This window comes from Corapipo altera, unplaced genomic scaffold (genome assembly GCF_003945725.1).
Source record: "Corapipo altera isolate COAL_440 unplaced genomic scaffold, ASM394572v1 59, whole genome shotgun sequence".
NCBI classification, from domain to species: domain Eukaryota; kingdom Metazoa; phylum Chordata; class Aves; order Passeriformes; family Pipridae; genus Corapipo; species Corapipo altera.
In genome coordinates, this window is record NW_020884917.1 from 1,520,012 (window position 1) to 1,538,941 (window position 18,930).

The 18,930-nt window shown below is 37.6% G+C and overlaps 1 protein-coding gene across 3 annotated transcripts in view; it reads right to left on the bottom strand.

The window, feature by feature from the left end:
* Positions 1-18,930, bottom strand: part of CNTNAP2 (contactin associated protein like 2) — a 1,017,942-nt gene that overhangs the window by 94,074 nt on the left and 904,938 nt on the right. For all 3 annotated transcript variants that reach the window (XM_027655885.1, XM_027655886.1, XM_027655887.1), the window contains one exon: positions 14,358-14,528. In XM_027655885.1, coding sequence (XP_027511686.1) covers positions 14,358-14,528 — 171 coding nt within the window. The remainder of the gene's footprint in view (positions 1-14,357; positions 14,529-18,930) is intronic.

The window sequence follows — 18,930 nt, forward strand, 5'->3', positions numbered from 1 at the left end:
AGGAGTTAGTCAATAGGATTTCCTGAGAAACTGCCCTCAGGGACAAGGGAGAAGGGTAGAGCAGAGCTGGCATACCTTTAATGAACTCTTCCACAGAAGGCAAGAGCTAACCATCCCCAGGAGTAAGAAATCAGGCAAGGAAGGCAAGATATCAGCATGGCTGAGTAGGGAACTGCTGGTCAAACTAAAGAGAAAGAAGCAAATGCACAGGCAGTGGAAACAAGAACAGGTAATCTGGGAAGAGTTTAGAAATGAAGTAGATTGTGTAGGAAGAGGTGAAGAGGGCCAAGGTAAAGCTGGAACTGAACTTGGCAAGGGATACAAAGAATAACAAGAAGTGTTTCTACAGGTATGTTAAACAGAAAAGAAAGGTCAAAGAAGGTGTACGCATCCGTGATAAACAACGCTGGAAAACTGGTAACAGTGGGTGAGGAGAAGGCTGAGGTACTCAACAACTTTTTGCCTCAGTCCACCATTTCAACCTCTCTTTCTGCACCTCTTGAGTGGATGGACAGTAGGATGGGGACAGGGAAACCAAAGTGATTCCCACTGTAACTAAACATCAGGTTCGTGACCCCATGAGGAAAACGAATGTCTATGGAATCCTATGAGATGGCTCCCAGAGTCCTGAGTGAATTGGCTGATGATTAGTCAGGTACAGTTTTCTCTTGGTGAAGCCATGTTGGCTGCCTGTAATCACCTCCCTATCGCACATATGCCTTGACATAGCTTCCAGGAGGATCTGTTCTATGATCTTACCAGGTAGAGAGTTGAGGCTAAGTAGTAGTTCCCAGGGTCCATTTTTTTACCTTTTTCCAGTTACTGGGGACTTTGCCTGAGTGTCATGATACTTCAAATATCATGGAGTGTAGCTTAGCAACTACATTAGCCAATTCTCTCAGGACTGTGAGGTGCATCTTGCCAGTCCCATCGACGTATGCTTGTTCAGCTTTCTCAGGTGGTCTTGAACCTCAGTTGGGTTGTGATAAAAGAGACTTTGTTCCTCCAGTCCCTGCCCTGATGTTCAGGGACCTGAGATATGTGGGAATAGAGATTACCGTATGTATTGATAAAATATTACTTCCCTGTGGAAAAGGAAGTACAGCGACTGCTACTAGCATTAACATTTTGATAATATAACTGTAAAGTTATTTTGAAATATAAGTGATTTCAGAAATTCTGTAACAGTATTACTGATTTCTCTCAGTGAAATTCTTGTTGCCTGGAGGAAGTATTTTTAAACACATTTTACCTTCAGTCATAGGAAGTCTAGAAGAGTATAGAAGTGTAGAAAGAAGAAGAGAAATTAACCTCTAAATAAAAAGTAAAGGAAGGAAAACTTGCATAGCAGAATGGCTGTAACCATTAAAGATTTGGACAAAATTATACTGTAATATATAAAAAAGACATAAATAGTAATCCAATGATGCTTTTTTTGGTAAGGATTAAAGAAACTAATTTATGGTAAATAGAATTTATTAAATTTCTGAGCAATTTCATTAGGAATACATAACTCTTCAGAATGTCTGAAGCCTCTTATGACCTTTTTAATGTGTTTTTATCTTGAAATTTTCATACTAGCCTGCACACCAAAGAAAAACCCAAACAAGAATGAAAAATAAAGAGAAAGGCTTTGTTGAATGCAGGAAAGAGCACCCCCTAAAGTGTCTATCCTTCTCATATTTTTGATTCTCACTTTCTCCGCGGTTTGATTTGCAGCCTTAAGGCACTTGATTCAGCCTCTCCTGTGTGCAGTATCTACATCTGGTAGCTGTAAGATTGCAGCGACCTTTATTTGCAAATGGACAGGGAATTAGATCTACTGAGAGAGGCTGACCTGATTCAGTAAGAGCTGCTGTTTTCTTATGCATATGACTATGTTTTCACATTGTAAGACAAGATTGCACACATTTAAATTATTTTGCTGCCTGTTTAAAAGGAGTGAACTTTAGTGCGTTATTAGCCTTCTTTCATGATACTCTAATATCTTCTTTCTAGTAAGATTTACTACTGGACAGGTAATTTCAACAATTGGACAAATAATAAGTCTAAATCTTAGCTCTCTGTTTACAGGAACCAAGCCTCTTTGGATTAATGGGAATTAAATATGTTAATATCAATCTTTCATCATCTCATTTTATGACTGTTCAAATATATTTTCATATATCTGGCTATCTGACTGAATAGCTTGATGTTTTTTTGTTCCTTCATTGCCTATGTTGGATTAGACTCCCTCAACTATAATAACCTTTGCCTATTTTATCCATGCTGAGCCTTGAAATTCATTACCCTCACCTGTGGTTTTAATCTTAGATATTCAGTATATACCGACTGACTCAGAAGAACTACACTAAACTGCACACAGGCTACCTGAAATTGGCTAAATGCTCTCCAGGTGCAAGGTAGTAAAAAAAAATGGTCCTGGGTTTTCTCACCTTGTGGACAGACATCAGTTCCCTTTCTACTGACAGACAAATACTTGCACATATAATTTGCAATATTTTGGAAAGGCATTACTATAATGTAGCTCAATATGAAGGGAAATCAGAACTCAATATAGTACCTTTCTCATCATGAGTAAACATCTCTGTGAGGACAAAGATAAGGAGGGGTTTGATTTTGGTAATAACTAAGTTATTTTTATCTCACTTTAAAATAATCTCAACTACTAATCAACCAATGAAACATAAATACCAGTCTTCCTACACAGTAGATTAGATTGCTTTGGGGGACAAAAAAAGTTGCATTAAATGAAAGTACAAAATTTTCTCATGAAACATCATGTAAAGGCCAAATATGCCCTAAGAAGATAATTATTTATTAGCATTATTTATTAATTACTTCAGTTATGCTAATTGCACTGCAGCTGTCTTGTAGATAAGCACTTGGAAACAACTCTCATACTTTTATCATTATATTTTAGTTGATGCAGCAATTTCAGCCATGGGTACTAAGAACAAAAAAACATTAACGGTCCTGCATAAACAGGGAACTGAAACAAAGATATTTGAAAGGACTTGTTTAAAGTCAAACATCAGATGGTTAGAGCAGGGCTTAAAAAACACCTACTTGCTTTAATTCTAAGGTAATAAAGACAATTTCAGATAGATGTTACCTTCCATTCAGCCAGACCTTTTCCAATAACTACTTAGCTACCTGGAAAGAAAGAAGGAATGGGAGTGGTGACTCACTGAAGGTCTGTTGATTCATCTCACGAGAGTAACTAATGCTTAAAATAATACAGCAGCAATACCTTCTGGTCTCTTTTGTGAGAGATGATTCACACAAAGGGAACTATAGTCACAGTGCACTGAATGGAAAAGCAGAGGAGGTGTGTGTTTTCCTGTCTGTAATGGGTTATAATATATTTCATTATATCCTTTTAACTGCAATACTTTATGATGAAACTGAACTGATCCTATGCAACAGAAGGTACTGTAACAAGGGGAAAGCATAGACATCAGAACAGAGCTCTCCCATGCAGCATATAAAAGGTTTGTGTAACTGGTAGTTATTTTTTGTTGGATGAAAGGCAAAATAAAACTGGGTGGTAATGTCCATGAAATCAGATTATGCCTGAGCATGATAAAGCAACAGAGAGATTTTTTGAGAGGAAAGAGTGGCTTCTTTCACTATGAAAAACTGCTATGAAGTTGTCACGGTCCTAAAACTGCTGAGCAATGGGTCTGAGTGCTTACAAGCAGATACAAGGATATCAGTCCCCCTCTCAATTATGTTGCATTTGAATGTCATAAAAATAAGCCAAAATTGTAAATTGTGCATCATACTAAAAGTAGTATGAGCCTGGTACAGGCCTGAAAACCAGACATCAAGACACACTTCCGTGATGTGCTTTAAATAAAGCATGTTCCCTGTGTCCTTTTCTTCCTTTTATGTTGTGCTTTCCTTATTCCGTAATTTGTGTATTTGCTGTAGGTTCTGCTGTAGGCTGTGGTTAAGACTTGTAGAGGTTTTTAGGTACCTGAGTGGTAGCTACCCAAATGCTTTTACATTTAGTAAGGTCCTCATGGTGGTATGAATTTCTTGATTTTTCTGCTGGGCCGTATAAGTTTTTGTCAGTTAGTGCCTATTTTATGAGCAATTTTTCATGGCTATTTATTTCTCTGTGTCTGTCCGGGGGTCACCATCAGAGTAAGGACCCTGTTGCACTATGCTCTGTACTACCACAATAAAAAAAGGCCATCCAAAAACATGACTCAATTTTATTTTTAGTGTAGTAACTCTATATATGAAAAGGGTGCATGTGAGGGGTCAGGGTAGATGGGCCCAGCTAACTGTGGCTTCCTTTTATCAAAGGTTTTAGACAAAGATTTTCTACCTTGGAAAATATACTCGTAATAATTTACATTTGCCAACATCCAGGGTAGACCCCTAAAGTTGGAAGAAGATATCTTTGGTATTGTCTATTTTTTATTCTGCAGCAGGAAAAAATATCTACCAAAAATACAATCCAGAAGTATCATGAAATGGTAGAGGAGAGTGGAAAACAGAACTGACTTGTTGGAGGTAAAAATATGTTCTTAGACTTCATGGTAATCAGGGGCAGAATATTTGATTTAGTTTGTGATTGAGGGACCTGTCTGGTTTAACCACCTTATGTTAACTATTTTGCTTGACTATGCATGAGTCTCAGGAAATGTAAAGTCAACAGGAGACTTGTTCTTATTTCCTGCTGTAGCAGCGGTAAAAACAAAAGGATGAGTGGAAGGATTTAAGAATTTATAAAGCATTTGTTTTTAAGATTTCATACTAATAGAGCGCTGTCTCAGTCCATGAGTTGAGACAAAAATCTCTACTTTAAAAACAAAATCAAGACATTTAGATCAAGAGGATCTAAGAAGTCTAAATTATGCAAGATAGTGTTATAGCAGCCGTGTGATAGTAACTGCCTTCACACTCTTAAAAAATAGATTACTGTTTTATTAACTTTTTAACAAAATTTTACACGAATGGTTTTTATTTCCTTTTAAAATGTAAGAAATTATACATGCGTGCAAAGTTTCTGAATGAAAAGTTGGGAGCAGAAATATCCATTTTTCTTATCCTCAAAACAACCACAGCAAGGTAGGGTAGAGAGATAAAGCCTGAATTGAGAGTGGTTTAAACGGATATATTTTTAAACTACCATTTAAACCATGATGAAATGCTGTGAAGTGTTAGGAAAACCTGCGGCCAAAACTCTATATGAACATTTAGCATCTGCCATATTATAATGTTCTCACAAACACTTAAAGAGAAAATAATTATATTTACTTGAATTAGTCTGTTGACGAAATTTGAATTAATCATCTGCATAAATATTTAATGTACCATAGATACAAATGTATTATTATTAAAAACACCTCCACTTTTATTATATCTTATCATCTAGTCACAGAAAATAATTTTCTGCTTTAAAACTGAATTGCTTTGGAGAAAACAATAAAGAATAATTTAGACTTTCAATAGGATATCTAAGTAATTGCCAACTTTACCTAAAAAGTTTAAAGAAAAAAAGTGGTTTTCAGAGTACCAAAACTGTTCAACCACTAAGAAGAAAGATCCTCAAAAATATCTAAATAATTTGGGGCCAGAAGATCCATTGGATTCAGGACACATAGCCTCAGGAAACAATGAAGCCTGGTTGGACCCTTTCAGATTTCTTCACTCATGGCATTTCAACGTATAGGACGATGTTGATGATTAAACGTGTGACAGTGACAAAGACAGATATTTGTGTGCATCCTCTCCACTCCTTTCTTTTCTACTGTCTCTGATGGGCAAAGAGGTTTGTCCTAAGATAAGAACACCAGGTGGAAGTTGCAGGAGGAACTGTCTGGGTGCTTGCATAACTGATGTATTTTGGGGATGGTGGAGCTGAGATATTTGTGATTGACTGTGGTGTACATCAGCCTACATAAGGATAAAAAATCATGCTGGAGACCGGGCCAATGAGGCTCTCTCCCAAGGCAGAAGGCAGCTTCCAGCTGGATCTCTGCCCCTGCAAGGGTACATCCAGCCCAAAGATGGGGAACACTCACTTTGGAAGAGTGAGTAAAAGTGCTAAGGTCCGGTCACCTACGGAGATAAAATCCTGAAGTAGCTCCATAAGCTCTTGTTGCTTTGCAATTGTGAATTCTGCAAGGCCAAATACTGTCAACCTGTATGCTTCTACCTAAACCTAAGTATATTATAACCCTTGAGACAAAAACTGTAGATCAAATGTGCAACTAAATGGACCTAGTCACATCTAGACTTCTCGGAGAAGTTTAGAAAACCAGAGTGTCTCACTGAAGCTTGTGACGCAACAGGAGGGATCATGACCTCATTATAATATAATCCACTGGAATAATGATAGAGTTGTTATTTAGATGCTGCATTGGCACTATTTAGATATTGTATTAGCAATAAATCTAATCATAATCATCCACATAATCACTGTGTCCAACTTCTTGTGCTTGGCTGAGAACCTTCTCCCAATTACTGTGCCACAGCAGGGATTCAAGAGCAGAATGGTATGGGTGACAGCATAGTGGGGATCTGATGCAGGCTGCCTAGTGGGGAAGAACAAGTGGATGAGACCTTCTAGAGGCAGCTAGAAGTAGCTTCATGTTCACAGGCCCTGGTCCTCCTGTGGGTCTTTGTTGGAGAGACTAAAACAGTGGAGCGTAAGCAAGTTTCCTGGAGAGCTATTGATGACAACTTCTTGGTGCAAGTGAGAGAGGAGCCAATGGGCAGAGATGCTCTGCTGAACCTTACACTCAAAAAAGGAGAGGTTTGCTGGGGATGGGAAGGTTGAATACAGCACCAGCTGTGATCATGAGATGGTAGAGGTCAGGATCCTAAGAGGAGGGAGCAAGGCAGAAAGAAGGTAGTCTTATGCAAGTGCCTAAATGGTACTTAAGTAGGAAAAAGAAGACTAGGGAAAATATGGGCCCATTGATTGAGGCAGGGCACCCAGGGAAAAGGCTGTGGTAATAAACTCCTTCTTTGCCTCAGTCTTTACCAGCAAGACCAGCCTTGCACAACCTGTTCTAGTGGATGCAGTGCAGGTTGGTATCTGAAACTCATGTGGGCAGAAAAAAGGAATGCAGAGGGAACATCTGCCTAGTCTGGCCATGTAAAGTAGGCAGAGCAGTGCCCACTTCACTGAAACCAGAGCTCTTCACGTGCTATTTGGGTGTTATAAAGATGCAGGTACATCTGGGCCTGTCAGAGGATACATCCTGAGGAAATTCCTTCGGAAAATTTTGTCTGGTATGGGCTGGACATGATTCCTGCTAGGTGGCAGGTGGATAGATATTTTTAGTATCAACATTTGGTACTGAGATACTTAAACCTTCTGGTAAATCTAGCCTCTGATACCTTGTCTTCAGGAGGTGAAGTAAACCAAATTCAATCATTACTATCAAGAAGAGAGGAAGTTTGTCCTCTTAGTTTCTTGTGGAATGTGTTGTTGTTTCTGTGTTAAAGTAGAAAACTCAGTGAGAAAACTGAGCTTGTAGAAGTCAGTTGAGCTCAAAGTGGGATCCAGCTGCTACTTACTGCACGAACTAATGCAAGAAATCACACAGTCACTTCGAAGAGTAGCGGGAAAAGAAAGTCTTTATATATCAGCATATTGTCTTCAGTTCTACATGTGAATTTTTATGGCAAATTACAGGAAATTACAAAGAAAATGTAAACTAATGGAGTTACCATAGTTTAATGACTTAGTGACAAGATTTTACCCTGCAGTCGAGAAAGCTAAGAGTGCACAAGAAGTCAGTAAGTGAAGCAGACATCACTGTCTAATGTGAGGCAGAACACAAAGAATATGAAATCATATAGAGGATTTAACAAAGTCAACATAATGCACACCCTTCTTTGATTTAAAAAACCCTCTGATTTTTGGAAGAAGAGAATTGTTATAGATTTAGTATATTTGATTTTCTTCCAAAAAGAGCAGAGATGAAAAGTAGAATTGCAGAGATTGTTGATGACATGGGTAAAGTACGGGTCATCAGAAAATTAAAGGACCTCTAATTTGGTTAGGGTCAAGTCATATTTAGTATTATAATGAATATCTTTGCACAAGAAGTCAGCATATTTTTGTTTTCCAGTAACACAAGGTTGGAAAGGTCAGAAAATAATACATAATAAACAGTATCCCAGTATGATCAGCCAGAAATTCCTAGGACACAATGGGCAGCCTAAGTATTAATTTAATTGTAGAGGGCACTAATAAACTATTACCAGAATTAATGTGGGTAGTTTTGACTACCTGTGTTTAAGAACGAAGAATTCAAGGTGCAGTGAGCAGGAAGAACATTATTAGCATAACCAGAGAACAGAACAAGAGAAAATATCTTATGGGAAGAAACCACTTGAGTTTATCTTGCTTAACACAGTAATTAAAAGCTGAGAGAAGATGTGATTGCACCATAAATATACAAGGGGAAAGAGTAAATGCTAGAAAGGGAAAATAATTAGTTCAGCCAAAGAACAATACTGAAATAAGAATGTCTGGCTATAAAGAAAAGATACAAATCAAACTGTTAGGAATGAGAAGACTCTTAAAAAATAAAGGTGTGAAAGTCTGAAACACAGTTGTCCAGCCAGCAAAGATTCAAATTATTTTAAATAGAGAGTTGGATAAATTTAGGATGATAGACACAGGTTATGCATTGTCGTTGCCTGTGATAGTGAGGATCTAAATTCAAGGACGCAGAAGGTTTGTTTCTGTCATATGCCTATAGCACCTGGCAATTTTGTGCAGCATAGTAAATACTCACTTTCCATGGGACAAAGATCAGCACAATTGAATAAGGTAACAAAGCCTATGCAGTTTCAGCATATAGTAGAAAGTAGACTGGAAACGAGGACCAACACCTGAGAAGAACTAGCGGGTGGTACTGTCAGTACAGTTTGCCATGTGTTGCATATATTTTGTCCAATACAAATCAAAGTTAAGGAGAACTTTTCTTTTTCAATGCCAACCAGTTCCCACCTTGAACTTTATGTGAGCTGCAACTGATTTATAAGACACTGAACATAAAATGATTGTTAAAGTGGCTTTTATGGCAATGAGAAAGGCATCCCATCACCCTTGAAAGAAGAAGGATAATGCTGAGGGGATGTGCTGTACGGCACTGTGCAGTGCAGGGCCATGAATGCCACACTGACGTTGAGGCAGACCAAAGAAAAGTAACCTGTACCAGTTCTCTGTCAGAGTCCAAGCTGCTTACAGAAGCTTGGACCTAATTTCCCCACAGCCCTGTGCCTAGGATTTTCTATTGGTCAGTTTTAGCTTGGTCCCTAGCTGGAATGTTTATTTTCTGCCTTTGGCTTGCTCCCACATGCCAGACTGGGCACCTATACCCAGAAGAAGAAGGTACAGGTAGAACTGGTCTTCTTGGATGGGACATAAATTGCTCTATTTGAATATCAGAAATTTCTGCATCACCTACTTCATCTGAAATAGAATCTTATCTTTCAAAGAATGCTGCTTGCCATTCTTCAGACTGGTTTTTTTGTTTTGTTTGTTTGTTTGAAACTTTCATTGTCCTGGAATAGGATGAGAGTTTGCAAATACTGCTGTAAGAACATTTGGGTCATAAATTTCCCTGAAGAAATGTAATGTTTTTCCATTTAATTTGATAACTTCTCATGGGCCTCTGGGATGAAGAGATGTTTCATTGTCCTATGCATTTTTTGACATGCGGCTAATGCAACATGCGTTACTACAGGGATTTTTTACAGAAAAGTGACCTTCTGCTAGGGAAAAAATGTAACAACTCAATTAAAAGAAATAGTGAAGGTCACAGCACTTTCCCTACCCAGGTGAAAAAATTAAGTGGTGGAAAATGTAATCTGTATTTACTTTAACATATGGTAATTTGAGTATTATGTGGAAAACTCATTGATATGGTAGAATTCCATTTTAGGATGCCTCTGGAGAAAGATGTGATGGAGTTATTAAAATTTGTAAGAAAATATATTAATCAGTCTTGTGTTAGAGCATTGAGTCTGGAGGAAAGAATGCTCTCTGGGTAGAAGCAAACAGCAGTGGGAATCATGGTCCCCAGTCTGTCACTGCTTCTTGTCTGATTTTAGAGGAGTTACTTATGTCTTAACTGAGCAGCCTAGAAACAGCTAAGCACCAGAAGCATCGTGGGACTTTTCATATGCAAATGTTAGGTATTAGAGTGCTGTCAGTATCCCTTGCCCACAGAGCCAGTAGACCCACCCTGAAGCTATACCACTGCTCCCTTTAGCAAGCTACTCCACATAATCCCTTTCACAGCTGCCAAGGTCAATGATCACTCCTTGGGGAGAATTTTTGGGGCACCTAGCATTGCAGGGGTTATCAGTCAAGTATAATCCCTGAATGTAGTGATTGTAAATATTCCCGGCTTTCTACAATAAATTAATAAGAAAGATCCTTCCTCTCTTACATGTTCATGCTAGGATCAAACACAAGCTGACCTTTATTTCTAAGCTTCATTTTTTTTTTCTGTTGCAAAAGTGACTTAGAATCATAGAATCACAGAATCAACAGGGTTGGAAAAGACATCTGAGATAATCAAGTCCAACCCTTAATCCAACACTGCCATGGTTATTAGACCATGGCACTAAGTGCCACATCCAGTCTCATCTTAAAAACCTCCTCTTTCCATAAAAAAATGCTGCCTAATATCCAACCTAAACCTCCTCTGAAGTAAGTAAACTTGCTGTTTACTTACTTCAGAATAATAACAGTGAGACACAATTCATTTGTGTGTGTAAACTGCTTAGTGATGCTGGAGTGAGAGATGCTACAGAAGTGAGTAGAATGTCTTTTTCATTAGAATTATATAACAGTGTCATTAAGAGAGTTTTCTGGAAACAGTGATGGTAAACCCTTCTTCCTAAATTCTCATGAATATGCTCCTTTCAAAATTTACTTTCAGGAACACATCTTTTCCAAAACTTGGGATATCTCTTGAACAGAAAATTCAAACGTGATCTATTTCACAAACATCTAAGTTAGGAAGTTATTAGGTTTTTATAGTAATAACTCCAAGGTCTTTCACTCACATCTCATGAATTTACAAAACTATATAGGAAGACTCTAAAAGAGAAAACATCTTCGTTTTCCTCTCTCTAAAATACAGTTTTAATTTTAAAAACATCTGGTCATTTTGACCACAGATGAATGGTTTCTGGAAGTACTGATTTACAGAAAAATTAATACCTTATTCAACTACCTCCTTTCTAAGCAGTCCTAGCTGTTGTCAGCTGACCAGCCAGCTATGAAAATAATGGGGTTCTGTAGATTTACTGGTGTATGTAAAAGTTGAGGCTTCAGGTAATTCTACGTCTCTGTCAGCTGTTCCATGAATGGTGACAAGTACAAGCCTGCCAGAGGATTTTCTTGATAAATGAAATAGTTAAAGACTTCAGCCACATTCATAGTAGAATTATATCACTGTTTTTTTCTTGACAGTCTTCTTTTTCAGATGTTTGGAAGGGCTATTTCTTAAATCAGAGAAACATGTTCTTCCCTTCCTTCCTGTATTTCCCCTCTCCCCAGAGATGGCAATCTGGGGCTTTAGTGAAGGTACATGAAGCTACTCTTCAAGATACTGCAAATTCCGCCTCTTTTTTATATGAACCTGAAGCAAATCTGTGCAGTTATTAGACCTTAAGACAATATAAGACTCAAGACTTATTAGACTCAAGCACAGAACACCAGTAAAATAATTTAATGAGTTTTCCTAGTAACAACTTCTGTGCTTTCCAAAGGCTTGAAGCAAGCTTATATATCACTAACCACATATTACAGGTACATACAGGTTTTATACACATAACAGAAGAAGAAAACAGAATTTGCACTGTCTACTGGCAGGATGCTGATTTAAACATTTTCCCTTTAGAATGATAAAAAGTGAAGAAATCGAGAACAGGCTGTTTGAAGTACAGCAGTTGAAGTAATTATGATGGTTATTATGTAAAAAACCCTTTAATACAAAATAGCTGTTCTACCAGAGAGTGTGATGGGTTAGTCAAAAAGCAGCCTGCCAAAGGAAAGAGTTTAGGGATAATTCTGTAATTACTGTACTGACTTAACTTTGTGTTCCTATTGAGGGAGAAATTCACGTATTAATTTTACAGGATTTCTGTAAAGGGGAAACAGACTTTTAGGAAGCAGCAGATTCTACTGTAAACCGTGTAAGAAACTTCTGAAATTCTGAAACTTTACTTTCCATTTGAATGAATTCCAGAAAACCATAAGTACAGACTAGAATGAAACAAACATAAAAACTATATAAAACAAATGTTCATTAAATAAATGTGCAATTCAGAAGAGAGGATGAGTTTCTCTGTTACTAAAGTCACAACATCCAACACTTTTTGAACACTTTTTTTGAGTCACTTTTTGAGCTGTGACTGGTAGAACACTTAAGTCACAGAAAGGCCTATTTTCTGGGGCTATGAAAATTTCAAGCAATAGTTTTGGGAAAGAAAGGGTAGAGTGAATGGAAATACATCAAATGAACTGCTTTGTACTTTACAGCAAATACAGTCAACATAGTTTTTACCAACATTTCTCATCTGTTTTTACAGATGATATTTCAGTTTCTGCCACTAAAAATTTATAATCTAAGGTTTAGACTATAGGACACAAGGAAGAGGTTGAATTCATGCATATGCCAGGTCACAGCAAAGTCAGTGGATCTCAAGCACAGGCTTAAAATTAAAGTCCTGTTTAACGATATTTTGAGTAAACTGCCAAGTACTTTCTTGAACTGGTACATCTATTCAGTGAACAGTTGCAGCATGATTACTTTTAAACTTGAGTTGAGTTCAAAAGAATTATAATCACTGCCAACTCACCTTTATTCACTGTTATTGTCACCTTTTTTAACTGCTACTGTCACCATTTAGCTAAGTGAATAGCATGGCTGATCTGATAAAAACAGTAGAGACCACCTTTCATAAAGTAGAAGAGCAAGAAGCTCTGAAAATGTCCACCTCAGCTGATTAGAGGTACTATTTAAATTCAAAGGGAAATTAGAAATAGCTGCTGCTTTATTACTAAAGGGCTGTGTACCTTGTTAAAGCAATTAAGACTATCTCCTGTGGCTCAATAGGAGCTATTTTGATTTGCACTAATTGCAGATTAGACAAACTGGGATTAAGCAACATGAAATAAATTCCTTGTAGAAAGAAGGAAACATACTTTCACCCAACTGGAACTTGGTGTTTTATTCTTATCCAGAGGGAAAAATTTAGATTCATTTTGAAGGGGCCTTCTGGTGGTTTCTAAGTCTCCACATTCTGATTTGTGTGTTTAAATTTTGGGAAGTGCTGAAAATGGCTTTTTGTTTTAAAATTAGATGTGTGCATGTAGATCATATTGCATCTGCATAAAAGATAGATTATTCGGGGTCCACAAGCAAATTCCTCTCTTTCAACATTAGCAGCTTCTAGCATTGCCTTTTTTGAGCATCAGTATTTAGAGCTGGCTCCTTGGCGTCCATGAGTAGCTCCTGCAGCAAAAGGAAGCACACATGCTTTTCCCAGTGCTGGAGTGCAGGGAGGCAGCTTGCTGCACTCATATAACCCCACTGCTGTAATGTGCTGCTAGGGGCTGTAATAACAACCACCCAAAGCACAGTGGGACTGTTGCTGCTTCCATTTATGGCAGGGTCGAGGGAGAACAGAGGAGACATAAAACATGTTTCTCCCTAATTCAGCTGCTTCAATTTCACTAAGCAGAATTCAGGTGCAGCTGAGGATTTCGGCACCTTTCCCTGGAAAGTTTGCCCCTGGGCCATTATAAGTGGTTTAAATAATAAAATTAACTCACCTCTTGATATCATATACCCTCTTTCTCAGATCAGCAATTTTATTAATAGATAATGCTGATAAAGATTTATTTTTATGAGATTTTTTATGGCTTTTAAATACCATATGCAAGTTTTCAGCTCTTTGGCTCCTTGCAGTGATGATTAGGATGATATCTCTTTTTTCTTTCTTTTCCCTGTTTCTGAAGCAACCATGAAATAAATAGAAAAGCACACTAAGCTCTTAAGAAATAATTCTGACGTGCAATTTTGGAAACTCTTTTCAGGTCAGTGTCATTTTTATAATTGATGTTACTAGTTCTATTCTTCTTTGTATTTTTCCCTTAAATAAACAATCCAAATATACTTCAAGTGCTCTTCCCACATAAGGCAACCTGAAAATATGTCAAGCAGCTTGATTTGGAAGTTTTTCCAGAATGTAGTGAGCATACATATTTTACTGAATGATACACATTTCTTGAAACCTACTATCTGACATAAACCATGTTCAGGTGCCAACAATAGTGATGAGAAGCATATACTTACATTTCAACTCCAGTTTGATGAAGTCAGTGTTACCCAGATTCTCAAGAAACACCCCATCCGAGGCCGAAGTTTTGAAATAGAAAGAGATGTCTGCGCTGGTTTCCCCTTGGAAGGTGGAGAAGTGGAGGTAAGACGATGAAGTAACGAAAGAAGCTGCATTCCAGTAATTCCCTGCATGGGATAGACAGGAAAGACACATGTTTCAGTGCTCCCTTGAAGCTGTCTGAAAAGTTGAAGTTTTAATGTCAATATATGTTACAGTGTTGTTTACGCTGAAAAAAACTCCTTCAAGCGTATTGATTCCACTACCTCCTTTTTGTTTTTCTGGGTGCAGTGCATCAGATTTCAGAAGGCAGAGCATGCTTATTGTAAATTTATTTTCAAGTTCCTAATTTATCATATGCAGTCATACTCAAATATGTTGTTGCTACATGTTTAATATAGTAACATTCATGGGAGATCAGACAGATGGATAAAACACTTATTTGATGTCTGCCTCACCTCTGGCACATTTTGGTTTCATGCATTGCTTCATGTGTGACTTATCTATCTTCAAATTTATTCTACACAGCTATACTCCTTTCTTCTGAAAACACAGCCATGTCTATAGAAGTCTATTAATATGCACCAAAGAAAAAATCCAAGAAATGAAGCTAAGCAATACAAACACAATTAGCATGTGCTCCTAATTGTCCTCTAGTACATTTCCATTGTAGAAATATAATAATTAATAATATCCAAGACCTATTATTGTACTTTAGCTAGCCTGATAGTCAAATTCTGTGCAAGGTAGCATTACCATGCAAACACAAAAAATTCACAAGATATAAGAGAAGATTCTCTTAAAATTCATAAAAGAAGGCTTCAGTGTGACCTAATTGTGGCCTTCCAGTACCTGAAGGGAGCCTACAAGAAATATGGAGAGAAACTATTTACAGGACCATCTAGTGATGTGACAAGGGGGAGTGGTTTTAAACTGAAAGAGAGTTTATATGAGATATTAGGAAGAAATTCTTTACCGTAAGGGTCGTGAGGCACTGGAACAGGCTGCCCAGAGAAGCTGTGGATTCACCATCCCTGGAAGTGTTTAAGGCCAAGCTGGATGTTGCTCTAAGCAGCCTGTTCTAGTGAAGTGTCCCTGTCCATGGCAGGAATGTTGGAACTAAATGATCTTTAAGGTCTCTTTCTACCCAGTCCATTCTATGATGATTCCATGATGATGATATAGGTGATATGGTAAGCCAATCAGAGACTAAAACAGCTAGTTCTAGTTTAATCAGAATGCTTATGTATCCAGATTCAGAAATTTATTAGAATATCCTCATTATGTAGCCACAGCTGAGCCTTTAGTATGCCAGCTAATAAACACAATAATAAACTACTTTCCATTCCAGTCAAAATTCCGAGAGATTGGTTTTCCGTTATTCGATTATTGAAGTACCTGATAATGCTATCATTTATCTGGTTAGCACTGGATGAATATGAATGAGAATGCTGAACCTCAGCACTGCTTATATATAACACCACTGGCCCACAGCCAAGTCAGAAGTATTATTATTTGTGTAATTCATTAATCTTTATTCAAATTTAAATTGAACATCTGAATTAACAGAAAGCTTTATGTTTAAATACATGCAAACAATTGCCTTCCACAGTACTATCCCATCTCTTCCATTTAATTCTGCCTCTCTCAAGGATGCACAATGAGAGTTTTTGGGAAAAGAAGCAGCTTTCTGTTTACTCCAAAGCATCACAGGAGGAAAGTAACTAAGTTTTTGTGTGTATGTGTATAAATGTGCATGTGAGCAGTGAAAATGGGAAGAAATGGACACTCATAAGATAGCTTTGTGAATTAACCGGTTGAGCTAGGTCAGCTAGCTTCAATATGTATTACTAATCACTTCCACTGATGCATTGACAATGGCTGTGTTGAAAGGAGCATATTTTCGTCATGTTTTATTTTGTCATGTTGTGGTGCAATGAAATCCTACTCCCTTAACTGGAGCTTCCACTACAATACAGTATATTATTATAATTAATATTGCAATAAAGTAAACAAGAATAGGAGCTGGTATATGAAATAGCTATATATTTAGTAGCATTTTTTTATATCTTTTTAATTATCTTGCAAACTTGAAAGCACTAAATGCAATTTAACATAGACTCAGTCTGCAATGCTGGGACACTCTGCGCTAAATCCTTAATTATGACAGCACATAACTAAAGAGCAGGTTTGCCTTTAAAGGGAATTAATTTTCAGTCGTATGTGACCATTCCTTATTATAGTCAGAGATTTCAGAGTCTTTAGGATCGGTATTGGTTGGCCCCGGCCATATGGCTAAGATTTCAAACCTTTACCACAATATGCTTACAAGAAGGGCTGCAGCTACCAGTACACCTGCAGGGCCAGATAGGCAGATGGGTTCGTATGGAAATACGTGTCACCTTTTTACTAAAAAAAAATGGATCAATTTTTACTTAGTGCTGCACCCAGCCTACTGAAGAGTTTCATCAGTAAATATTTTATATTTCATTCAAAATGCTGTGATTTGGCTCTGCAGAAAGTCTTGGCTGCAGATGTTACCGGTGAGAGTATGAATACAAATAACACAGACAGAATAGGAGAACCTGCAGCTTGAGAGAGATGTTTTCATGGGCTATTCATAAGAAATTCCTATAAAGACAAAATCATGTTTTCACACATAGGTATACATTTGTCTCAAAACACTTTCAGGGGAAAAAGACTTTTTATTCAGAGTACAAGAGAAATGTTTTGCTAAATATGCATAATTATCTTTATCATAAAATGATACTTTGGTTAAGAAAGGGGTTCCCTAAGGAAATCTTGTATAAAAATCCACTTCACACACATTATTATTGTTTCTTGGTAGGAACTTTTGTCAGTCACTGTGCCTCAAAATTTCTTCAGTACATTGTCACAATTCATTCCTCAAATGGTTTGAATGTATCAATCCTACAAGCGTTTTTCTTCCACTTTAGGCTGAGCAAGCTGTAGATGGAGAAAATTGGGACAGGAACTTAAACCGCAGGCTAGAGTTATGGCAGTAGGAATATCAGACCAATAGAAGGTGGGAAAGGGAGTTTATTTAGAAAGAACACCCTAAATGCTAAGTTTGTGATGTATAAAAATACCACAGAAGCTAAGGAGGATTTTTATTGTATTATCTAAAATATGACATTATAATTTTACTTTTTTCTTTGTAATCTCAACCATAATTCTGTAATCAAGACCATAGCTCTGTTGTGCATCTCTGTTGTTTTAAGCTTGCCTAATGTTTAAATTTGATTTAAACCAATTAAACAGGTACAGAGCATGCTGCTGTCATGGAAGCACAAATACAAATAAATCAAGGCACCAGACAAGCCTTTTCAGTTGTTTGCAGCTCAAGGTAAATGTGGAGATCCTCAAAAACTGTCTGTGTTTCTCACAAAATTGCACGTTTCTTGGTGATGGCATTGTCTCAGAGCATGCGGAGGCAGGCAAGGGAATCGCTGATCACAGCCCCAGAGGAAACTGCCATGGATATTTGCCTGGATCCAAGCAGGAATCAGAGCCATAGTTATGACAGAGGTGCTTCAATGGACCACATAACACTATGATTCTGTTTTCAGCTTGCGTCAAGGCTGCTCACAGCTCTGCTTGTCTGCTGTGGAAATTAAAATCCAACTCCTTAAGCTCCTGCAAAACAGTCTTACTGCTTTCTCATTAGTTTTACTACCCCTGAGTGACAGTGTTTAAGTGTGTGGCAGCTACGTCACTTGAAAACAGCGAGTCACTGGTCTTATAGCAATCAGCCTTTCAGCTTCTTCCTTGCAATATTTTTGTTCAGAGCTCCCTCGCTGGCTCCCATCAATATCTTCTTTCTTAGTGTGATTGAAATTCATGCTGTAACACCATCAATTTCACTTTTACATTTAAACCCCATTGAAATGGATAATGGCAATACCAGAACTGTAAAAGACATCAGTGCTTTTAGCCCTGCTAGGCAATCGCACTGGAGAACGAATGCTGCAATGTCAGGTAGCTCTTATGTATTACAATAGTCCAAAACCCTCCAGGGCCCTCATCTGCAGCAAAACAGATTTTCTATCAAAACCATTATGTGAATAAAATGTAAGAATAGTCCTCTATTTCAGAGAAGATGGATGTGTGAACGGAAAACTGTTCTGTGCCACAAAGTAATGGATTGAGATTATCCATACAATTATGCTGAACAAATCAAGTTGGTGGGATTTTTTTCCTTTCTTCTGTTTCCATTCTGGGAAAGGAGTCTACAGATGCACACTCAGAGCAATTTGGGTATCAGTACAACAACAATCACACCTTTGACTCAACTCTTCAGATGCACTTCAGTGTGGAACTGGCTGTAATGAAAACCAAATTTGCTGTTGGACTTTTTATCTGAAAAGTCAAAGAAAATTGGTAGTATTTCTTGCACTGAGTTGTACTTTATTGTGAAAGATGTAACTATGACCTCAAAGCAGGGCAGGTGCTTTTCTGCCATCAGTGCTAATCTTAGTAGAGTTGAGATCACAGCTTCAGACTGAACAG